At 50.0% G+C, this 24,965-nt stretch overlaps 1 protein-coding gene across 23 annotated transcripts in view; it reads right to left on the reverse strand.

Annotated features, from left to right (window-relative positions):
* Positions 1–265: 265 nt before the first annotated feature.
* The window catches only part of SORBS1 (sorbin and SH3 domain containing 1), a 313,279-nt gene continuing 288,579 nt past the window's right edge, over positions 266–24,965 (reverse strand). For 16 of the 23 annotated variants that reach the window (XM_045024362.1, XM_045024364.1, XM_045024363.1 and 13 more), the window contains 4 exons: positions 8,214–8,273; positions 7,451–7,509; positions 4,372–4,484; positions 266–2,388 (listed from right to left, as the gene is read on the reverse strand). In XM_045024362.1, coding sequence (XP_044880297.1) covers positions 2,321–2,388; positions 4,372–4,484; positions 7,451–7,509; positions 8,214–8,273 — 300 coding nt within the window. In that variant the 3' untranslated portion in view covers positions 266–2,320. The remainder of the gene's footprint in view (positions 2,389–4,371; positions 4,485–7,450; positions 7,510–8,213; positions 8,274–24,965) is intronic. The other 7 variants (XM_045024378.1, XM_045024372.1, XM_045024361.1 and 4 more) reach the window with 1 other exon arrangement.

Genomic DNA, 24,965 nt, shown 5'->3' on the forward strand with positions numbered 1-24,965 from the left:
GGTGCTGCCACGTATGCAGCACGCAGCTGCCTAGGGCACCATGAAATTTGGGACAATTTAGTGCCCCAAATTTCATGGTGCCCTACGCAGCTGCATATGCTGCGTATGCCTAAGGACGGCCCTGTTCAAGGCATTTCAGCATTGCAGCCTGATTGAAGAGACTAAGGCTCATTTTCAAAAGGCCAAAATTCCACTGACAGTCAATGGCCATACAACTCCCAATAAACTTCAGTAAATAACTTGTACCAGGACCAAAGGAGTAATTCAGCCCTTCAATTTATTGTCAAATCGTCATCCACTGCAATAAGGAACCAAAATCAACACAAAAATAAATTGCTGTTTTTGTGTGTTTGTGTGTGTATATAATTAAAAATGGCAACAGCAACAAAAATAAACCTTTAAATGAGCTGGTTATATACAGTCAATATCATCATGTTACTTTGTTGGGTAGATTAATTAGGTGTGATCCAGTCCTAGCAATAGGTCTAAATATTGCTGCAGATAACAAGAATGCAACTCAAAAGCAGAAAATCAAAAACCATAAATAAGATAAGGATTGAAGTTACCCCCACTCCTGCTCAAAAATATAATGGTGCTTTGTGTTGTATTTGTATCTGGTTTAGAGTGGATATTTTGTGCTAAAACTCTTCATGTGAACTTACATAGAATTCCTTCATTTAAATAAAAATGGGGAAAAAAAACTTTCATAACTGCCTTTTTTCCTCCTTTCATCCATAGACTCATAGACTTTAAGGTCAGAAGGGACCATTATGATCATCTAGTCTGACTTCCTGCACAATTTGTTTAAATTATTTTTTTCTATACAAGGTAAGTACATTGTCTGTACAAAGTTAAATATACATATTTACAATCATACTTCCGAAGCACTTTGAGTCTTCTCTTCCGGTGATCTCAGCGAAAGATAAGTGTTTTTAAACCCAGGAGTATGGCTAATTTATCAAAACGTATTGCAAGTCATGCTAACATTTAGTTGCAGTTACTGTTAATCAGTTTGTATAAAAGCATCGGCATAAAAATAGGCATTTTCTATTATTAAATATGGCTGATGCCAAAATAGCAATCTTAACTTTTGCTATTTGTACTGGAAATGTAGGAAGCAGTCTGATGCAACTGGTTTTATCTAGATTTTTTTCTTTTTGAAATAGAATTTCTATCAAAGAACATTTATTTTTGACTTACGGGCAAGTCTGTGGGCAAGCCGTGTTTTTTCAAAAAAGTACAAATATATGCAGCTGGTAATAGCTGTATAAACACAGCTTTACAAATTGGTTTGCCTTGCTAGTTTTATTAGGAGACAGCCTGATCAAGAACCACCACCAACAAAAAAAAAAGCAAGCTCAATAATATTTTGCTAGCATCAATCCGAATCTCTACGCTAGAATACCAGGGAAAAATAAAGTCTTTATTGCAAAGAGTATACTTCAAAATGTGTGCAGTCGTTCAGCGCAACATTTAGGGGGAAAACAGCCATGGGATTTGCAAACAGGATCTGTGCCCCCTAAATTTTCCATTATTTGTGTTCCGTTTTTGTAAAATCTGGGTTGATTCCTCATGGAAATTGTGACCCTGTTCATTTCTATGCACACAATATGCTCACCCATATACACACACACACAGAAAAACCTGCAGGGGTGGATATTATGAAGCAGAATATTACCAAAATTGAGGGTTTTTTTTGGCTGATTGCTCTGGATTAAACTGTTAGTTCAAAGCCCCTCCTCATATGCTACCTAGTCTAATCATATAAACCGTTCTCTGCCTGCCATGTACGTTAAGGTGCACATCACGAAGAAAGAATTGAGAATGAAAGTGGAGGCAGAGTGAAAATTACCTTGCAGATGGGGGTAATCTCAGAGAAGGCCTCCCTCAATTATAGAGAGGGAGCAGCTACAGAGCTGCATGTTGCCTCAATGCATCACAGTTCCCATTGCTTTTTCTCTCACACAAGCAAAACCTATCACACACTCTATTCTGCTGCTTCCCCAAACTCTGTCTCAGAGGTAAGTACTCAATGAAAAGCATGAAAACTAAGCTCTGTCCTCAGAACTCAGAGCTACAAAGGCAGCATTGTAAACTAGAAACTTTGTCTCTTTCCTTCAGCAAACAAGAACAGTAAGTCCAGCGTCACCCAGACCCAGGCCTGCACATTCAACCCAGAACTGTACCACATAACCACATTCCCATTCCACTTCTCATCTCTCATTTATTACATTAATAAACTGTCTGATTTCAAAGGTCTTTGCTACTTAAATGTTGTCCGGTAAACAATACTAATCAGCGTTGCGGGTGCATGACTGTTTCAGAGGCACAGCAGTTTCACGTAGTTGCCTGGGAAAGTGCCAAACTGTCTTGTTCTCCGAGACGTACCTGTTGGGAAAGGAAATAAGAATGCAATTGAGTACGATGGAGCTACAGGGGAAGGTGACTGGGGTTGGAAAGAGAAAGAGCAGCGTGCTCTGTTTGTAAGCCAGGCTGGGTACAAATCACTGTTCTTGGCAACGCAAGAAAAGAGGGGTCCTGGTAAAAAATTCTGTTGTTCCTGAATAGAATTAACTGAAATACTTTTGTCACTAACTACACTCATTTTGTTTTTTAATTTTAATACAGCAATTGTTAGTGCTGGATTGACAGGGCTGCAGGCTAGGGGCCAGACTGTTATCTTTGCTACATCCATTTAAATCAGCTGAAATCAATGGAGTGATTTCCCCAAGTGCGATGGAGAGCACAATCTGGGCCTGTGTCCTCAGAATACAATCAGGCCAGGCTTCCATGTGCTTTGCACCCACAGATGGGCCTGACGTCCAAAGAGCCCATCTCCCATTGCATTGCTTATGGGCAGATTTACAAAAGAACTCAGCACCCAGTGTACTTAGCTCTTTGGAAAATCTGGCCTGGGCAGCATACATACAGGTTTCAGAGGGTGCCTCAGCCCTGCTCTGGAGGGAAGCCCTGCTAGGAAAGAGATGGGCTCTCAAGCCTCTCAGGGTATGTCTACACTTGGAGCTGTGGGTGTGAGGAGGAGGAGACATAACCATGGCTAGCTCTCATTGAGATAGCGTGCTAAAACAGAGCACAGCTGCAGCAGCACAAGTGGCTGTCCTGAGTGAGAGCAGCAAAGAATCCTTTGGCACCTTATAGACTAACAGACGTTTTGGAGCATGAGCTTTCGTGGGTGAATACCCACTTCGTCGGATGCAAGTGTCCTGAGTGAGTCTCCATCAGGGGTGATAGGAATGTACTCAGCTGCTAGTCCCTCCCCCCACTCACACTGCTGCGCTGCACTCCATTTCCAAGCATGCTAGCTCAGTGAGAGCTTGGCAGGTATGTATCCTTGAACTGCCAATCACACCCCAGCTTGACGCGTGCACATACCCGTGGACTGTGACCCATTCAGCTCTTGGCATCTCTGCTGAGGCTGCTACCAGGCATGCCAGCTACCATCCCTTTTGGAAATGTGCAGTGCATTGATGTATTCCTTTTTTCTGCTTCAGAATCACCAGCTACTCCCCTGCTCATCTACCAAACCCTTTCCTTCAAATCCTTCTTTAAAAGCCATTTCTCCCAGCAATCCCCCCTCATTAACACTCCCTTCCTGCTCAGCCCTTCCCCTGGGACTTGGCTTGTTCAGAGCAAGCTCCCTGAGCCAGAGGAAGTGTGCATGAAGTGCAGTGCAGCCCTGCAGCACTGTATCAGTGCAGCAGAACAATTAGAGATGGCTGATTTTCTTCCTTCGAGACTTTTCTTTGATGAAAAATGGCCCTTTTAGGAAACTTAATTTTGCAAAAAGCTTTTTTTTTTTTTAACATTTTCTGCTTTCTTTAAAAAATAGAAATTTCAAATTTTGGAAATTTAATTTTCTGGATTGTAGAGTTATTATTTTATTTATTTATTTTATGTTTATCGCCCCTCAACATATTTCTTTTTCACACACACACCCCTCCCCAGTTTTCCTTTCACCGCTCTCTGCAACATGTCAAAGCTTCCTTAACTTTGGAAAAATTCCAGAGTGGCCAAAGAAAAACTGAAATTCTGTAATTACTACACCTTTCCAAAACTGGGGAAGTTTTGAAAAGTCACAGAGTAGCAAGAGGAAAAATGAAAAAAATTAAAAAGTTGGTGGAAAAACCCATCTGCCTGGATATCATTCCTGTATTGTTCTCAGTGGAAAAAATATGGGAAGAGAGGAAATTAAAAATGTTTCAAAATATTTCATGAAAATTTTTGGGGAAAAAACCCCAAACATTGTTCCATTTTGAAGCAATTTCCAAATTTTGAAATTTTCCACAATTTATTCCCCATTTTTGATTACCTGTAATAATAATATGAGTACTAAACATATGATGTACTCACCCACAAACCAGCCATCGTCGCATTTCTCCATGACATCTACAATATCTCCATCTCTTAGCTCCAGCTCATCGTCATTCTGGGGAATATAGCTGTACAGGGCTTGATAGCTAAGTCTAAAGCCGAGGGAGGGAGAGAGATGTTACAAATTATACAGTGAACTCTTGCTGACATCCAATCACATCCAATCATCCAATACACACTACAGTTTGAAAATTTACCACATGTCTATTGTATGTCCTATTATGGAGTCCAAAACCAATTGTAAACAACCTGTGCTCCTAAAGCAGGGCTAGGCATTGTCACATGAACACAGGAGCAACAGTATAGCTGCACTGCAAGGAGCATCCCAGAGAAGGAACTGGGATTAGGAAGCCACAACTTCCTCTTTGTTCCACTCTTGCTCCCAGGGAGTACTGCTGGTAGAACCAAGACTCCACCATTGCCCACCTCCTCCTAAGTCTGGGTACATCCACTTCTGCCCTGGGCAGAACGGGTGTTCATTTGCTTGCTCAGGCCTCTAGTCATATTCCATTGCACACTGAGTGTCCTGGCGCCTGACTGAAGTGCATTTGAGAAAGGTTCGCTTTGTACACTGCAACTGTTTGAAGGAGAGGAGTATAGATAGGAGAAATCAGGGACCAAATTCTGCTGAGATACATACATGCGACTCCACTGCAACCAAGATGGAGCCTGCGGTTTTGGAGATGAAGCTGACCCAAGCCCCTGGCTCTGAGTAGCCCCTGGAGCTTTGGGTGAAGTTTGGCTCCAGTTCCCAGCCTTGCGGCTCAGCCCTCTCTCTCCTTGGGAGTGAAATCAGTGCTGGTGAAAGGTGCCAAACGTCCAGCCCTGGAGACTCTAGTCCTCAAGTTCTCCAGAGACTAGGCTAGTGGGAAGCACAAGCTCCGATGCTGCTGCCCCACCAATGGACTTCAATCACAAATGTTTATCAAGGAGTTAGAGAGTAGTTTTGGCTGAGAGTTTCAAAGCCATCTAGGGGATTTAGACATACAGTTCCCATTAATATTAATGGGAGTTATGTGTTTAAATGCCCTAGGCCAGTGGTTCTCAACCAGGGGTAGGTGTACCCCTAGGGGTATGCAGAGGTCTTCCAGGGGGTACTTCACACATCTAAAACAGTGTTTCTCAACCTGGGGGTGGCAGACCCCATAGGGTTGCCAACTTTAGTTGGATGAATTCCTGGAGATTTCATCTCATGACATTAATATTTTATTAAAGATTAATCTTTAATTCCTCAAGACTCCAGGACAATCCTGGAGGGTTGGCAACCCTAGCCTCCAGGATGGTCATGGGATGGGTTTAGGGGGATCACAAGTGCAGGGCTGGTATTAGGGGATGGCAAGTAGGCAACTGCTTGGGGCCCCATGCCACAGCTGCAAAGCTAAGTTACATGCTTCAGCCCCACCACCTGGGGCTCAGGCTTCAGACGAGGCTCGCAAGTGAAAAACAAGTTCAAGTATCACACTGAAATGTAAGTACAATATTTATATTCCAATCAATGTATTTTATAATTGTATGGTAAAAATGAGAAAGTCAGCAATGTTTCGGTATTAGTGTGCTGTGACACTCGTGTTTTTATATCTGATTTTGTAAGCATGTAGTTTTTAAATGAGGTTGAAATTTGGAGTATGCAAGACAAATCAACCTCCTGAAAGGGGAACAGTTGTCTGGAAAGGTTGAGAACCACTGCCCTAGGCAGCTCTGGCAATCTGAGCATTAGTTGATAAGCCAATTCAGTCTTTGGTTTCTTTGTGGACACTGCCAACAAAGGGCCTATTGATGCCAATGTAAAAGTGGCTATATTGTGCTGTGAACAACTAGCCACCTAGGAGCTACTGTAAACCCACCAACTCATTTCCTATGAGCCAGATGGTAGGCACCAATCTGGGCTGCATTTGAACCAGAGACCTTGAGGAGAAAGTAGCAGATTACGGAGTCTAATTCCCTGCACTAGCAGTCCCACCAGGAAATGATACTTTCTATGCATTTAGCACCAAATTGTCCACTCTAATTAACCATGTCCCACCCACCATCTGCCTTGTGTCACACTTCTCTTGCCCTCGTCCCTCTTTATCTGTGCAACATCTATAATATAATAATAGAAGATATACCAATCTCCTAGAACTGGAAGGTTCTTGAGTCCAGCCCCCTGCCTTCACTAGCAGGACCAAGTACTGATTTTTGCCCCTGATCCCTAAGTGCCCCCAAGGATTGAACTCAGAACCCTGGGTTTAGCAGGCCAATGCTCAAACCACTGAGCTATCCTTCCCTTTCCCTCTAGCTTAGGGGCTGATCCTGCAGTCACTCACTGCTGGGAATGAGGCTTGCTGTCCTGAGTCCTACACCTTGTAGGATTCGGAAGTATATGCAGGAGTGTGACTCTTAATTGTGAGAGCTCTCGAGCGGCAGCTGGGAACCCGATTCAGATTCTGTGTATGTATGACAAACTGAACATTTATCCTGTGCTAATTTCCATTATGCTTTGAAGGACGGTATTACTTTACAAGCTTCCTCAAGCACTTCTTTCTGTCTCCATGCATTGGCGTGATGGGCCTGATTCTCTCTGCTTTGCTCCTTGGGAAGATTTTTACCCCTGTGTAAAGCACTACCCACTCAGGATGTTCATGCTCTCACTTCTACACAGGAGAAAATGACTTCACAAAGCAGTGAAGAATCACGCTCTCTGGCCAAAAACTTGGGGCACAGTTTTTCCCTCCATCTGTGTGTAAGAAACAAGGATTCAAGCTGCAGAAAGAGAAGATGTAGTACTGTCCACCCCAAGCATTCAAGAACATTGAATCAGGGCACTCCAGTCATGTATGAGCAGTGCATTGTGCCTGGTGCTGTACAAACACAGGGATCCTTATTTCAGGCTTTTTGCTGCAATGACGAGGGCTAGAAACTTCCTTCCTTATTTTTTTAATGAAAGCTGACACTCTTGCATAATCACATGCCTCCAGGGCCTGGAGCTTTAGGGGAAACACCAAATAATGTCACACTTAACAGCATATGACAGATGCAAATCAGGTCCCTGGGAAAGAGGGCAACCAGAGCCACTTACATGTCTCCTGGTGTTTGACTCCTGTCGGGGCTGGCTCCTTGTTGATGTGCTTGAGGTTGCTGAGAAATGATTAGAGATGGTTTATTGTCATTAGAGGCCACCGTGTGGCGAGAGTCAAGAGGCTGAGAAATAGCACTGCAGTAATGAACAGACTTTTCTGCAATGTTTATGATCTCATTGCAAACTGCTTCCTGCGTGGTAGGCAGCATTGACATCCACGGAACACCCATAGAACAGTCAACAAGGAATGGGGGGGAAAGGGAAAAATAGACAGGAAGAGATGGGACATTCCAGATGCAGCACATAAGTCCAGTCAAACAAAAGCGTTGTAGATCCAGGTAAATATCCAGGTAGTGGAGTGCAGAAGGGATCCAGGTGTAAGCATGGAAAAACAGGCAATACAGAAGAATTTGGTACTTAGTTTGAAGATTTGTTTAAAAAAAACATACAGAAGCAGAAGAGGTTGCAGTTAGTCAGCAGTGGCACCATTACAATCGCTACAGTTGGAATATGAGAACGCACACTCCAGTCATGCACTACTCATTTAACTCTAATCCAATACAGACAACGCAATTATACCAATTCTATGTTGACTCTGGTAGTTTTTCTAGATGCTAAATTCTATTTCTCCATTACAAATACAATGATATCTAGATTTTTTTGTGACTAAGAAAGCAGCTGGCAACTTTAAATTCTATGAAGGCGTTACTGTCTGTGATAAGAGACGCTACGACTGTGCATCTGATTGAAAGAGTGGCCTTACCACATAGCTCTTTTCAGACTCTGTGAGATCTGGTCCTGCTCTCAGTGAATGGGGAGAAGGCTGTGTGATCACCAAGCAAATTATAAGGAAGACATTTTAGCAGAAGTTACATTGGTCAGAATTAAAATTAAAAAATGATGCACAGAAAACCAAACAAAACACACAACCACCCACCGCCACTTGATTCAGACAATAGGCTTTTTAAAACAGGGGACATTGGAGAGTACAGCAATGCAATTGCATTGTAGCAGCATGTGTGCTGCAAAGGGTAATACAAAGGCAAAAAAATTAAATAGGCAACTAGAGGAGGAGATGAAAAGATGAGACACAGCTAGAGACACAGATGGCAAACAGCACTGCATTGAATTCCTGTAGGGGAAAAAGACATGGACAGAAGCACAAGTGTCAGACTGTCAGACCTTTAGGCCAAAGGCCCTAATGAAAAAGGCCATTGCCATTATCTCTGGAAAGGCCCTTGGAGACATTTTGGATCAGGAAAAATGACAGCTCAGCTGCCTCCTAAAGAGTGGGCCAGATCCTCAGCTGGCGTAAACTGACGCAGCTCAGCTGAAGTCACAAGTGCGTCGCTGTCATAGGTGTGGGAACTAGTAGTGCGGGAGGTGCTGCAGCACCCCTAGTTTTTGTGCAGGGTCCTGCCTGCCACCCTGCATCCAGGGTCCCGGTGCTGCCGGCCCCACACCTGGGATCCCGACTCCCGGCTGCAGGACCTGTGCCCGGAGCTCTGTTCTTGGCCCCGTGCCCGGGGGCTCAGCTCCTGGCTGCTGCCAGCCCTGCACCCAGGGCTCTGGTCATGGCCCGCCACCTGGAAGCACACGAGGTCTCCACAGCCACTGGCCTCACACTGGAGGCTCTGCTCCTGGCCTTGCATGCGAGGTCCCAGTCTTGGCCCCCTTACCCCGTCTGCATCCCCTGCCCCAGCTCTGGGGTGTGGGGGAGGGCACGGACAGGAGTAAGGGGGGAGGTGAGGTAAAAAGTTTGGCATGGGGGCCACTGGCTTTTAGCAACCCCACTGTAAAAAACGTTCCAGCACCACTGGCTGCTGTCACTGCATGGGAGCTACACTGATTGACACTAGGTGAGGGTCTGAGCCGTCACGTGAATTCTAGGAATGCCGCAGCCTTTCGGAGGGACCAGTGCTTCTGAACAGAGATGGGCCTGGCCCCAACCCCAACATCTAAACACGTCCAAGCTTTAGAGCCATTGTGAACACTGCCACTTAGATGCATCTTTTATTCAGCATTGCTCCTTCTCCAACCCCGCCACCACCTCCCCATTGGAGAGCCATTCCCATGCCCTAGGTTACTTTCAAGAAAAAGCAGTTTGTCTGGAGAGTCTCAAGGTACAAGCAACTGGATGGAACATGAAAAAAATCCCACTACAAATATTTGCATTTACATTGCAATCTTGCATTTTTTTACACACTCAAAACTCCTAAGGAAAGCAGTGGGCATACTGCCTGTGCAAGGAGTGCAGGACTTGTCCTCTGTAGGGCTATTACTCTAGTCTGCAATACAGATGGGTTGCCTAGGGTAAATTATGTTGCCACTAGCTGTGAGCTTTCAGTAAAACATTAGACCCAAATCTTTTTCCAGAAGGTCCATTTTACTCTTTCCACATATATTTTGTTCATTTCCGTGCACCCTCTGCACTGCTGAATTCTCCAAAGGCCTTGGTGTGCTGGTAGCTCAGGAGAAAGGCTGCTCACAGCATTTCCAGACAGAGTGGAGGGAGGAAATAAGGAACTTAATGGATGGCAGGAGATTTCCAGCTTGAGTTTGGACACTCAAAAGACTCAGCTAGTTCAGAGGAGCATAGCGGGGCTAACTTCAGCCAGGGGGTAGCTCCCTTGAAGTTTCTGTGAACATGAGTTCCAATCTTCTGGAGGTTCCCCCACTGCTACATCAAAGACTAAAGTATCCTCTCTCAGTTCCTTCATCTTAAGGTCCCTGACCATTACGCCCACCCAACCGCAATGCAGCCAGAAATCTCCTCTAGTCAATCTGGCTCTCTGGGGATTAATAATTACTCCTGGATCACTTTGCTCAGAAACTATTTGTTCTGACTTTGTATAGAAAATAGAAAGTGATTGGGATGAGCTCATGGCATTTATTGGGTAGTCTGAAATTGTTACAGGACTTTTAGAAGTCATTCCTACACAGCCACCGTCAATCCTGAAAGGCTAATAGGATGATTACAAAGTCAAAATCAGTATTTTGCAAAGGAACTCGATATAATACATCAAAGGCAAAGAAATCACAGTTAACTGAGGAGGGAAAAGCTGATTTTCATGGCTATGGAACACAGCATCTACACATAAGAATTATGGTTTGATTCAGGAAAACTCAGGGTGTCCCATCCTAATCCATTCCTTGCTGGAAATGCCCCTTAAGACCATAAGATAGTAAGGCCCATGTAAATGGGCACACTTCCCATGGACTCACAGGGAGCTGCACTGGTGCATATCACACACACACACACACACACACACACACACACACCCATCTGGCTTGTCTCACACCAGGCACTTTCAATATCTGCTCATTCGTCCCCACCATAGCAAAGGCCTGGTGAAATTAGTGGGCATCTGTTCCTTGACTTCAACAGGACTTGGGCCAAAAGTGGAGGTGATGGGCTGGACCTAACTCAGGATTTGCCCAGCGTGGCCCAGAGGGGTGTAGCTGGGAATAATGTGATGAGAAGGAGAAAAGGGAAATGTGGGCTGAACTGCAGGGAGAACCACTGGATTGTGGGATAATCTCCCAATGGTAGCGTAAACTGTTGGTCGGGGCTCAACCCTCTGGCTGGCGGGAGGGGAGTCACACCGACTCGTTCCTTGTCCCCTCTAACTGGTGGGGGGGGGGGAAGAAATCAGGGTTAGCACCGTCTCACGTCTCGGGCCCTCTGGATCAGGGGGCTGAACAGCAATCAGTCTCAACACCTTCAGGCCCTCTGGATCAGGGGGGCTGAACAGCAATCAGTCTCAACACCTTCAGGCCCTTTGGATCAGGGGGGCTGAACAGCAATCAGTCTCACGAAGGTTCACAGGTTCAGGTCCTCCGGCGGGGGCTGAACACAAGGCACACAGTCCATCAGTGTAAGCCCAGGTCCTCAATCAGGGCGGGGCAACACAACAGCAGTTCTACGCTCAGATCCCCACATCAGGAGCTGGGGAACACCAATAGTTCAGGGCTCATGTCCTTGTCGCAGGCTGAGCAGTAACATTAGTCCAATTAAGCCCAGGCCCTCTGGGGCAGGGGCTGGGTAATTAGCAGTTCAATACAAGCCCAGGCCCTCTGGAGCAGGGGCTGGTAACAGCAGTTCAATATAAGCCCAGGCCCTCTGGAGCAGGGGCTGGGTAACAGCAGTTCAATATAAGCCCAGGCCCTCTGGAGCAGGGGGCTGGATAACAGCAGTTCAATATAAGCCCAGGCCCTCTGGAGCAGGGGGCTGGATAACAGCAGTTCAATATAAGCCCAGGCCCTCTGGAGCAGGGGGCTGGATAACAGCAATCAGTCTCAATATAAGCCCAGGCCCTCTGGAACAGGGGGCTGGATAACAGCAGTTCAATATAAGCCCAGGCCCTCTGGAGCAGGGGGCTGGATAACAGCAATCAGTCTCAATATAAGCCCAGGCCCTATGGTCAGGGCGGGGCAACAACCCATAGTCCACAGGGCTCAGGTCCTGGTGTCAGGAGCTGAGCAGTGACAACAACTCAGATTAGTGCAGGCGTCTCTGTCTGCACTGGGGTGAGGGGGAGACTGCCACCCGTGAGTGGGGTGGCAGGGGGGACACAGGCCCACCCACTCCACTGTGTCCCAGCCCGGGGCCCTATTAGCGGCTAGCACTGCCGCTGGTCAGTGGGGTCCTGACCGCAACACACTGACATGGGCACCTCGGTGCCTACAGCCTGACAGGGGTCGGCTATCCCCGGGCTACATTCCATTTCCCCCTCTGTGGGTACCTGCTCCTCGGTCGCCGTGAGTTTGGACCAGTCCATCGGCATGGGGTCTGCAGGACCAGGGCTTGGGGGCAGGTCCGGCAACTCCTGCTGGAAGTCCGGCCAGGCTGCCTCCGGCGGTTCCTCCGGATAACAGCAGGGCGGAAGCGGCGGCGGCGGCGGCTCCTCCTCGTACCGGGCACGAGGAAGTCCTAGTGGCTGCTCCGAGTTCCGATCCCAGGGAAGTTCCGCGGGTTCCTCGTCGTACCGGGCGCGGGGCAGTGGGGGCCAGTCCTGATCGCCGCCTCGGGTCCTAGAAGGTTCCCAGTCTGGAGCCCCCGCCAGCACGTCTGCTCGCGGCAGTGGCTGGCTGCTGACTGAGCTTTGGCGTTCTCCTTTTCTACTTCCTGTCCCGCCCCTTGACTTCCGGGGGGCGGGGGCAGGAAGTGGTGACTCAGCCCACTTGGGCGTCTGGGAGGGAGCTCCCTCTGCTGGGCAGGAGGGGAGCCACACCGACTCGCTACACCCCCCCCCGCTTAAGTCTGGCGCCCGGCGGTCGGGGCCAGGCTCTTCCATCCCTCCAATACGGGACATGAAGTCCGCGTTGGCATGGTCCTTGCCAGCTCGATGCAGAATAGTAAAAGCATACGGCTGCAAGGCCAAGTACCACCGCATGATGCGGGCATTCTTGTCCTTCATCCGCGTCAGCCAGGTGAGGGGGGCATGGTCCGTGACCAGGATGAAGGGCGCCCCCAAAAGGTAGAAACGGAGGGCTTCGCAGGCCCATTTTATGGCCAGCGCCTCCTTCTCTACCACCGCATAGTTCCTCTCACGGGGGAACAGCTTGCGGCTCAGGTACAGCACGGGGTGGTCCTGCCCATCTACCTCCTGGGACAGGACGGCCCCCAGTCCTACCTCGGAGGCGTCGGTCTGCAGGACGAACCCTCGGTGGAAGTCCGGGCTGTACAGGACCGGCTCTCGACAGAGGCATCTCTGGAGGCGCCGGAAAGCTGTCTCGCACTCCTGGGTCCATTTCACCTGCCGAGGGCTGTCCTTCGTCAGCAGGCCGGTGAGGGGTGCTGCTATGGAGGCAAACTGCGGGATAAACCTTCTGTAATACCCGACCAGGCCTAAGAACTGCCGGACATGTCGTTTGGTGGTTGGAGTCGGGCAGTCCATTAGGGCCTGGACCTTTCCCACCAGGGGTTTTACCTGCCCCCCGCCAACGGTGTAACCTAGGTAGGTAGTTTCCTGCCAGGCGATCCAGCACTTCTTGGGGTTAGCCGTCAACCCTGCTTGCCTTAGGGACCTCAGGACGGCCGCGACCCGGGGCAGATGGTCTTCCCACCGACGACTATAGATGACCACGTCATCCAGGTACGCGGCAGCATAGTCGTGATGGGTTTGGAGCAGGCGGTCCATCAGCCTCTGGAAGGTCGCGGGGGCCCCATGAAGACCGAAGGGCATCCTGGTGAATTGGTACAGCCCCGTCGGGGTGGCAAAAGCTGTCTTCTCCTTAGAGGTCTCTTCAAGGGGAATTTGCCAATACCCCTTGCTGAGGTCCAAGGTGGTGATAAATCGGGCCTCTCCCAACCGGTCCAACAGCTCGTCCACTCGGGGCATTGGGTACGCGTCAAAGCGCGAGATGGCGTTTACCCGCCGGAAATCGATGCAGAACCGATGGGTGCCGTCGGGCTTGGGCACCAGGACCACGGGGCTACGCCATTCACTTAGGGAGGGCTCGATAACGCCCAGGGCCAGCATCGCTTGTACCTCTTCTTCGACGGCCTCCCGCATCCTGTAGGGCAGCGGCCGAGTTGTTTCTCGGATCACCTTTCCGGGTTCCGTTTGAATGGAGTGGCAGACCAATGTGGTGTACCCCGGGACGGCTGTGAAAGTCTTCCGGAAGGCCTTCAGGAGACAATTCGCTTGCTTGCACTGGTCTTTGGAGAGTGACTCCCCAAGCATGGGAGTCGGGGGGTCTTCCGCCTGGGGCACTTGGGGACCCAGTTCCGGCTCGGGCGGGTATGGGTTGATCAGGAGGCCCTCTCGGTCCCGCCAGGGTTTCAATAGGTTTACGTGGTAACGCTGCGTTTCTTTACGTCTATCAGGTTTGCGCACCTCGTAGTTGACCGCTCCCACCTTTCGGACGACCTCGTATGGTCCCTGCCAGCGAGCCAACAATTTGGACTCGCTGGACGGCAGGAGGAGTAAGACTCGGTCCCCCGGCTTAAACTCCCGAACCTGAGCCTCTCGGTTATAGGTCTGCTCTTGTCGCTCCTGGGCCCTCTTCAAATTCTCGCGTGCTAGGGTCCCAGCCTGGGATAGGTACCCTTGCAACTGTAGGACATACTCCAGGAGGCCCTGGGCTGGGGAGGCCGCCTGTTCCCAGGTCTCGCGCACTAGGTCGAGGAGGCCACGCGGCCGGCGGCCGTATAACAGCTCGAAGGGGGAGAACCTCGTCGAGGACTGGGGGACTTCCCGGACGGCCAGCAGCAAGGCAGGTAAAAACTGGTCCCAGCGGCGGAGCTCCCCTGGTGGGAACTTCCGCATCATCCCCTTGAGGGTCCGGTTGAAACGCTCCACCAGCCCGTCAGATTGCGGATGGTACACAGAGGTGCGGAGCTGTTTTATCCCCAAGAGAGTACATACTTGTTTCAATAGCCGGAAGGTAAAATTGGTTCCCTGGTCCGTTAAAATCTCCCGTGGGAGTCCGACTCTGGCGAAGATTTTTAGTAGCTCTCCGGCAATAGTCCGGGCGGTCGTGCTACGTAGTGGGACGGCCTCCGGAAACCGGGTGGCATAGTCGACGAGGACCAGAACATACTGGAACCTCGTCGTGCTCTTCGGGAGGGGCCCCACCAGGTCCATGCCAACCCTCTCGAAGGGTATCTCCATTAATGGCATAGGAATCAGTGGCGCTCGAGGGACCCCCGGTGGTGCGGCGAGTTGGCATGCTGGGCACGAGCCACAATACCTCTGGATGTCTTGGTGGATCCCTGGCCAGAAGAACCGTCCCAGGATCCGGGCCAGTGTCTTTTCCTGCCCCAGATGCCCGGCGGCCGGTACATCACGCGCCAACTTTAGGACGGCCCGCCTGTGACACTGCGGAACTACCAACTGGGTTTGCGGCTCGCGGGTGCGGGTATCCCGGTCAATCCGATACAGGCGGTCCTGTCGTAGCTCGAAATGCGGCCATCGGGCTGCTTGTTGGGGATCCAGGACCGCCCCATCCACCGCCGCGAGCTGCTCATAATAGCAGCCGAGCGTGGGGTCTGCTCATTGGTCCCTGCAGAAATCGGTGTAGAGGCGGGGGTCCCGGGGAGGTTCCGCGGGCCTTTCTGCGTCGGTTGTAACTTCGGGTTCGGTCTCAGTGGCGTCCCCGGTGGACTCGGGTAGGGGCTCCCGGGGTTCCGCTTCGAGGGTCGGCGTAGCGCGTAGCACATCTTCGAAGGCAGGCCAATCCCGCCCCAGGACAACGGGATATGCTAAATGGGGAGCTAGGCCGACGATCAAACGCCGGGTGACCCCTGCGACCGTCAGGGAGACGCGGGCACTGGGATAAGGCCGGATATCTCCGTGAATGCACTGCAGGTGTATTGGCTGCAAACCGGGGTCCGGCGGGGGTCCCAAGCTCTGGCGGATTAGTGTCTGGCCACAGCCGGAGTCGATCAGGGCCTCGACAGCCTGGCCCTCGACGACGGCAGCGACGGTGAGTTTGGGACTCAGGGCGGGCCGGGCCCGGTTGTGTCCTGCCCAAACCTGCCCGTAACTGCAGTCCATGTCTGGACAGTCCCTCTGGAGGTGTCCCAACTTCCCGCAACCAAAGCAGGGACCGAGCTCAGGCCGTTTACTTCGGGTGGCCCCTCGGCTTGGACTTCGGGGCGGGCTTCGTCGGACCCCCGGGGCTCCTGAACCGGGACCGGCCGGTCCGGTTCGGAGGTCGGCGTCCCGCCAACGGGCTTGAGGCTTCGGGTGCGGGGTAGGTCCGCGGCCGGGATTTCACACCGCCTTCGCGGGGCTCCCCTTTTTCTCTGGGCGAGTGGTCTCAGGCCTGGCGCTGGGCCGCTGGAGCGTCGGCCCCATCGCCGTCTCGGCGACGAGGAAATCCTCCATAAGTGTCACCGCTGCCGCGAGCGTCGCCGGCCAATGGCGGAGGACCCAAGCTCGTCCGCGTGAGGGCAGGATGCTAATAAACTGTTCTAAAACGACCTGCTCTGTCACCTGCTCGGCTGTCCGGAGATCGGGGAGGAGCCAGCGTCGGCCGGCCTCCTTTAGCATCTGGGCCACCGCCCGCGGCCGGGCGCCCTGCGGATACATCTGGCTCCGGAATCTTTGCCTGAACGTCTCTGGGCTGACGTCCAGTGCGTCTAGTATAGCGGCTTTTACCCGGTCATAGTCGCGTGCGTCCTCAGTCGCTAGGTCTCGATAAGCCGTCTGGGCCGCCCCGGTCAAGTACGGGGCTAACAGTGTAGCCCAATGCTCTTGGGCCCACCCAGCGACTAGGGCTACGCGCTCGAAGGTGACCAGGAAAGCTTCAGGGTCATCATTCGAGCCCATCTTGGTCAAGCGGAGGGGAGCCGCCATCCGGGGGGTTCCGGTCCCCCCACCACCCGGTTCTTCTGCGGGGCGCGGGAGGGTAACCAGGAGCTGCTGGAGCTGGGTCCCAGCTGCTGTAGCAGTTGCTGTTGCTGCTCCAGCTGGGTCGCGTGTAGCTCCTGGGTGAGCCGGAGGTGTGCGGCATCCCGTTGCTGCTGCTGCTCGTGCTGAACAGCCTGCTGCTATTGTTGCTGTTGCATTTGAGCAGCCTGCAGCCGCTCTTGGCTCTCCACAAGGCGTTGGATTAAGCGCTCCATATCCATGCTGGTCCGGGGAGGGGTAGATAAACCCTGCCCCTCTCATTACCCTTTCTCACAGGGTAGGGGTTCGGCAGTCCTCAGAGAAGGCACCAGTGTAAACTGTTGGTCGGGGCTCAACCCTCCGGCTGGCGGGAGGGGAGCCACACCGACTCGTTCCTTGTCCCCTCTAACTGGTGGGGGGGGGGCAAGAAATCAGGGTTAGCACCGTCTCACGTCTCGGGCCCTCTGGATCAGGGGGCTGAACAGCAATCAGTCTCACGAAGGTTCACAGGTTCAGGTCCTCCGGCGGGGGCTGAACACAAGGCACACAGTCCATCAGTGTAAGCCCAGGTCCTCAGTCAGGGCGGGGCAACACAACAGCAGTTCTACGCTCAGATCCCCACATCAGGAGCTAGGGAACACCAATAGTTCAGGGCTCATGTCCTTGTCGCAGGCTGAGCAGTAACATTAGTCCAATTAAGCCCAGGCCCTCTGGGGCAGGGGCTGGGTAATCAGCAGTTCAATATAAGCCCAGGCCCTCTGGAGCAGGGGCTGGGTAACAGCAGTTCAATATAAGCCCAGGCCCTCTGGAGCAGGGGCTGGATAACAGCAGTTCAATATAAGCCCAGGCCCTCTGGAGCAGGGGGCTGGATCACAGCAGTTCAATATAAGCCCCGGCCCTCTGGAGCAGGGGGCTGGATAACAGCAGTTCAATATAAGCCCCGGCCCTCTGGAGCAGGGGGCTGGATAACAGCAGTTCAATATAAGCCCAGGCCCTCTGGAGCAGGGGGCTGGATAACAGCAATCAGTCTCAATATAAGCCCAGGCCCTCTGGAGCAGGGGGCTGCATAACAGCAGTTCAATATAAGCCCAGGCCCTCTGGAGCAGGGGGCTGGATCACAGCAGTTCAATATAAGCCCCGGCCCTCTGGAGCAGGGGGCTGGGTAACAGCAATCAGTCTCAATATAAGCCCAGGCCCTCTGGAGCAGGGGGCTGGATAACAGCAGTTCAATATAAGCCCAGGCCCTCTGGAGCAGGGGGCTGGATAACAGCAATCAGTCTCAATATAAGCCCAGGCCCTCTGGTCAGGGCGGGGCAACAACCCATAGTCCACAGGGCTCAGGTCCTGGTGTCAGGAGCTGAGCAGTGACAACAACTCAGATTAGTGCAGGCGTCTCTGTCTGCACTGGGGTGAGGGGGAGACTGCCACCCGTGAGTGGGGTGGCAGGGGGGACACAGGCCCACCCACTCCACTGTGTCCCAGCCCGGGGCCCTATTAGCGGCTAGCACTGCCGCTGGTCAGTGGGGTCCTGACCGCAACACACTGACATGGGTACCTCGGTGCCTACAGCCTGACAGGGGTCGGCTATCCCCGGGCTACATTCCATTTCCCCCTCTGTGGGTACCTGCTCCTCGGTCGCCGTGAGTTCGGACCAGTCCATCGGCATGGGGTCTGCAGGACCAGGACTTGGGGGCAGGTCCGGCAACTCCTGCTGGAAGTCCGGCCAGGCTGCCTCCGGTGGTTCCTCCGGATAACAGCAGGGCGGAAGCGGCGGCGGCGGCGGCTCCTCCTCGTACCGGGCGCGAGGAAGTCCTAGCGGCTGCTCCGAGTTCCGATCCCTGGGAAGTTCTGCGGGTTCCTCGTCGTACCGGGCGCGGGGCAGTGGGGGCCAGTCCTGATCGCCGCCTCGGGTCCTAGAAGGTTCCCAGTCTGGAGCCCCCGCCGGCATGTCTGCTCGCGGCGGTGGCTGGCTGCTGACTGAGCTTTGGCGTTCTCCTTTTCTACTTCCTGTCCCGCCCCTTGACTTCCGGGGGGCGGGGACAGGAAGTGGTGACTCAGCCCACTTGGGCGTCTGGGAGGGAGCTCCCTCTGCTGGGCAGGAGGGGAGCCACACCGACTCGCTACAGGTAGGAATGGAAACCCCAATCCTCTGGGCTAGTAAAACTAGATACGCACAAGCCTGGGCAATATAGGGTAAGGAACCATCCCCAGCTGGCAGGCAGTGCGGGAAGGAAGAGAACGAGGCGACCTATGAGGCAGAGATTCCAAGGCCAGAAGGGACCTTTGTTACCATCTCATCTGGACCCCCTGAGTAACACAGGCCAGAGACCTGCTGCACATAATACCTAGAACAGAGCTCTTAGAAAAACGTCCAATCTCAAGTTTAAAATGGTCAGTGATGGAAAATCCACCATGATCCTTGGGTAATAGTTCCACTGGTTAACTACCCTCATTATTAAAAAATTGCACTTTATTTCCAGTCTGAATTTGTCTAGCTTCAACTTCCAGACATTGGATTGTGTTAGATTGTGTTCCATCTGCTAGATGGAAAATCCCATTATTAAATATTTGTTCCCCATGTAGATACTTAGAGACTGTAATCTAGCCATTCCTTAACCTCCTCTGTGGTAAGCTAAATAAATTGAGCTCCCTGAGTCTATCATTACAAGGCATATTTTCTAATCCTTTAATCATTCTCGTGGCTCTTCTCTGAAACCTCTCGAATTCATCAACATCCATCTTGAATTGTGGGCACCAGATCTTTTCATCTCTACTTTCTGGAGGGGCAGGGGGAGAAGGGGAATGTATATATGATCACATTGCTGTCCGACAAATGACCATGCCAGCGTGGTTTTGTATTCAAATGGTCAACATTTTTTAAAAGAAAAAAAGATTTTGTAGAACAAAAATATCAATAAATTGGGGATGGGGGGGCAGCGTTTAAATATCGCATGTACACATGGGTAGAGGGGCTTTCATTGGCACATTCAAACATTGTAATTTCCCTCTAAATGAACAGACACACAAACTCAGCTGGCTGAGGTATCTGAGCATATGATGCAGGGGTCAGCAACCTTTCAGAAGTGCTGTGCCGAGTCTTCATTTATTCACACTAATTTAAGGTTTCGCGTGCCAGTAATACATTTTAACGTTTTTAGAAGGTTTTTTTCTATAAGTCTATAATATATAAGTAAACTATTGTTGTATGTAAAGTAAATAAGGTTTTTAAAATGTTTAAGAACTTCATTTAAAATTAATTTAAAATGCAGAGCCCCCCGGACTGGTGGCCAGGACCCGGGCAGTATGAGTGCCACTGAAAATCAGCTCGCGTGCCGCCTTTGGCACACATGCCATAGGTTGCCTACCTCGGATATGATGCATAAATTTAAAGCTGTAAAACAGAGGGATCCCCTGGAGAAATTAATCCACCACCTCCACTGGTGTTTAATTTAAACATAAAGCTCTATAAGTAACATACTGTACAAAACCCAACAAAGCCACAGATTTACAGTAATGCTCAGTGCTAAATCCTCACCTTAGCAAATCACTTAAACACATGCTTAATTTCCATTGACTTCAATGGCACTAAGGTGCTTTGCTGAATAGAGAGAAACTTAAGCACATTCTTAACATAAAGTGAAGTTATATGAACATTAACTATTTAGTCATATGGCCATAGCTTGACTTGTTCCCCATGTCACAGACATGAGTAATGACACAACTTTGTAATGATACCAGAATAAATCTGCACAATTTAATAGTTCAGGCACCCCCTGATATAGGGTTTTCTTGTTAGAAAAAAGATTATGAGTGGGATTTTCCAAAGTGCTCAACACTGGCCTACCTCTTTTCCCATCGTCTTTTTGTGGGAGGATGTTTATCCATCATCCTGAAAAGTATAATGCATGGATTGAAGGTGGCCCAGTGGGCTAAACACTGTTATGTGGCCACCTTACTTTCCCATCCACACATTCATGCCCCATGTGTCCCTTAGTATGCACATTCCCTCATATGACTGATGGACAGATTTTATTTTACAATTGTTATTAGTCCCTTATAGTGGGCTTGGAAATATTAGACCTGGGACTTTATGACTGAGCTTTGGGGGCACTCCCAGATAATTAATACATATGAATAATATGGATATGATGTATATATTTGTAGTGTATATGGGTATATATGTATGTGAGGTAAGTGGGGAAGTGGGATACCAGGAGGAAATACAAGGAGGAGGGTGCAACAGGGGAGGCCTCCTGATTCATACTGAGAAAGTAGGTGTGACGTTATTGATATAAATGGGAACCATATAGAACATGGGTTGCAACCAAGGTCCTGTGGTGGCACCAAATCCTAAGTAAAGGGGGTCATATAAGGTGTCTAAGACCAGGTTCTGGGTTGCTGGTTATGATTATGCTGTCTGTATGTCTGTGTATCATTTTGTAGTTTAAGTATAAGTATTGGCTCTATACTGTCTATATTTTGTATTATGCTCTGCCTCTGGGAAGTGTCCCAGACAAAGCTGATGTTAGCCCGGCATAGCTGGCTTGATGGCCCATTAAAGGGCCATCAGCTACACAATTGACCCATGGAGAGAAGGCAGACACGCCTTGTGACTCAGCAAAGTATGCAGGGACTGGCCCATGTGACTCCAGACTCCATATTTTTGCTGTAAGTTTCCACCGTGAGGACAAAGGGATTCTTACACCTGGAAAAGTCTATATAAGGCTGATGCATCATCTCCATCTTGTCTTCAATCCTGCTTCTGACCTCTGGAGGGACTTTGCTACAAACTGAAGCTTTACACAAGGGACTGAGGACCCATCCCAGTGGGGGATGTATTCCAGAGACTTAATCTGAACCTGCAGTTTACTCCAGCACTGCTGCAAGCCTGAACTAAGAACTTTGCCATTACTGTATGTAATTGATTCCATTTAACCAATTCTACCTCTCATCTCTACCTTTTTCCCTTTGTAAATAAACCTTTAGATTTTAGATTCTAAAGGATTGGCAACAGCGTGATTTGTGGGTAAGATCTGATGTGTATATTGACTTGGGTCTGGGGCTTGGTCCTTTGGGATCGAGGGAACCTTTTTCTTTTATTGGGGTGTTGGTTTTCATAACCAGTCATCCCCAGGACGAGTGCACTGGTGGTGATGCTGGGAGACTGGAGTGTCTAAGGAAATTGCTTGTGTGACTTGTGGTTAGCCAGTGGGGTGAGACCAAAGTCCTTTTTGTCTGGCTGGTTTGGTTTGCCTTAGAGGTGGAAAAACCCCAGCCTAGGGCTGTGACTGCCCAGTTTAAGCAATTGGTCCTGATTTGGCACTCTCAGTTGGGTCCCGCCAGAATCGCTCCGTCACAGTAGGGCAATCGGCTGGTTATTTTAGGTGCCTGTACACGAATACAAGAAGCCTGGGAAACAAACAGGAAGAATTGGAAGTCTTTCTTCTGGCAACTAACAGAAGTTACTAGACCACAGGCCCTGGTTCTCATGGGAGACTTCAATCACCCTGATATCTGCTGGGAGAGCAATACAGTGGTACAAAGGCAATCCAGGAAGTTTTTGGGAAGTGTAGGGGACAATTTCCTGGTGCAAGTGCTGGAGGAACCAACTATGGGCCATGTTCCTCTTGACCTGCTGTTCACAAACAGGGAAGAATTGGTAGGGGAAGTAGAAGAGGGTGGCAACCTGGGCAGCAGTGACCATGAGATGGTCGAGTTCAGGATTCTGACAAAAGGAAGAAAAGAGAGCTGCAGAATATGGACTCTGGACTTCAGAAAAGCAGACTTTGACTCCCTCAGAGAACTGATGGGCAGGATCCCTTGGGAGGCTAATATGAGGGGGAAAGGAGTGCAGGAGAGCTGGCAGTATTTTAAAGAAGCCTTATTGAGGGTGCAGAGACAAAGCATCCTGATATGCAGGAAGAATAGCAAATATGGCAGGTGACCAGATTGGCTTAACAGAGAACTCTTTGGTGAGCTTAAACACAAAAAGGAAGCTTACAAGATGTGAAAACTTGGACAGATGACTAGGGAGGAGTATAAAAATGTTGCTCGAGCATGCAGGGGTGTAATCAGGAAGGCCAAAGCATAATTGGTTGCAGCTAGCAAGGGATGTGAAGGATAACAAGAAGGGTTTCTACAAGTATGTTAGCAACAATAAGGTGGTCGGGAAAGTGAGCGACCCTTACTGAATGGGGGAGGCAATCTAATGACAGATGATATGGAAAAAGCTGAAGTACTCAATGCTTTTTTTTGCCTTTGTCTTCACAGACAAGGTCAACTTCCAGTCCCAGACTGCTGCACTGGGCAGCACAGTATTGGGAGGAGGAGAGCAGCCCTCAGTGGTGAAAGAACCGTTTAAGGACTATTTAGAAAAGCTGGACATGCACAAGTCCATGGGGCTGGATGCAATGCATCCGAGGGTGCTGAGGGAATTGGTTGATATGATTGCAGCACAATTGGCCATTATCGGAAAACTCGTGGCGATCAGGGGAGGTTCCGGACAATTGGAAAAAAGCAAATATAGTGCCCATCTTTAAAAAAGGGAAGAAGAATTGGGGGAAATACGGACCAGTCAGCCTCACCTCAGTCCCTGGAAAAATCATGGAGCAGGTCCTCAAGGAATCCATTTTGAAGCACTTGGAGGAGAGGAAGGTGATCAGGAACAGTCAACATGGATTCATCAAGGGCAAGTCATGCCTGACCAACCTGACTGCCTTCCATGATGAGATAATTAGCTCTGTGGATATGGGGAAAGAGGTGGATATGATATACCTTGACTTTAGCAAAGCTTTTCATATGGTCTCCCACAGTATTCTTGCCAGCAAGTTAAAAAAAGTATGGATTGGATGAATGGACTATAAGGTGGATAGAAAGCTGGCTAGATCATCGGGCTCAACTGGTAGTGATCTCAATGTCTAGTTGGCTGTCAGTATCAACTGGAGTGCCTCGGGGGTCAGTCCTGGGGCCGTTTTTGTTCAACATCTTCATTAATGATCTGAATGGAGGATTGGGCCAAAAGAAATATGATGAGGTTCAACAAGGACAAGTGCAGAGTCCTGCACTTAGGACGGAAGAATCCCATGCACTGCTACAGACTAGGGACCGAATGGCTGGGTAGCAGTTCTGCAGAAAAGGACCTAGGGGTTACGGTGGACGAAAAGCTGAATATGAGTCAACAGTGTGCCCTTGTTGCCAAGAAGGCTAATGGCATTTTGGGTTGTATAAGTAGGGGCATTTCCAGCAGATCGAGGGATGTGATCATCCCCCTCTACTCAGCACTGGTGAGGCCTCATTTGGAGTACTGTGTCCAGTTTTGGGCCCCACACTACAAGAAGGATGTGGATAAATTGGAGAGAGTCCAGCGGAGGGCAACAAAAATGATTAGGGGGCTGGAGCACATGACTTATGAGGAGAGGCTGAGGGAACTGGGATTGTTTAGTCTGCAGAAGAGAAGAATGAGGGGGGATTTGATAGCTGCTTTCAACTACCTGAAAGGGGGTTCCAAAGAGGATGGATCTAGACTGTTTTCAGTGGTAGAAGATGACAGAACAAGGAGTAATGGTCTCAAGTTGCAGAGGGGGAGGTTTAGGTTGGATATTAGGAAAAACTTTTTCACTAGTAGGGTGGTGAAGAACTGGAATGGGTTACCTAGGGAGGTAGTGGAATCTCCTTCCTTAGAGGTTTTTAAGGTCAGGCTTGACAAAGCCCTGGCTGGGATGATTTAGTTGGGTTTGGTCCTGCTTTGAGCAGGGGGTTGGACTAGATGACCTCCTGAGGTCCCTTCCAACCCTGAGATTCTATGATTCTATGATTCTACGATGGGATGGATTGTACCCTCAGCAAGTTTGCGGATGACACTAAGCTGGGAGGAGAGGTAGATACACTGGAGAGTAGAGATAGGGTCCAGAGTGACTTAGACAAACTGGAGGATTGGGACAAAAGAAATCTGATGAGGTTCAACAAGGACAAGTGCAGAGACCTGCACTTAGGATGGAAGAATCCCACGCACTGCTACAGGCTGGGTACTGACTAGCTAAGCAGCAAGTAGAAAAGGACCTGGGGATTACAGTGGACAAGAAGCTGGATATGAGTCAACAGTGTGCCCTTGTTGCCAAGAAGGCTAACGGTATATTGGGCTGTATTAGTAGAAGTATTGCCAGGAGATCGAGGGA

The sequence above is a fragment of the Mauremys mutica genome, chromosome 7 (assembly GCF_020497125.1).
Source record: "Mauremys mutica isolate MM-2020 ecotype Southern chromosome 7, ASM2049712v1, whole genome shotgun sequence".
Lineage (NCBI taxonomy): Eukaryota > Metazoa > Chordata > Testudines > Geoemydidae > Mauremys > Mauremys mutica.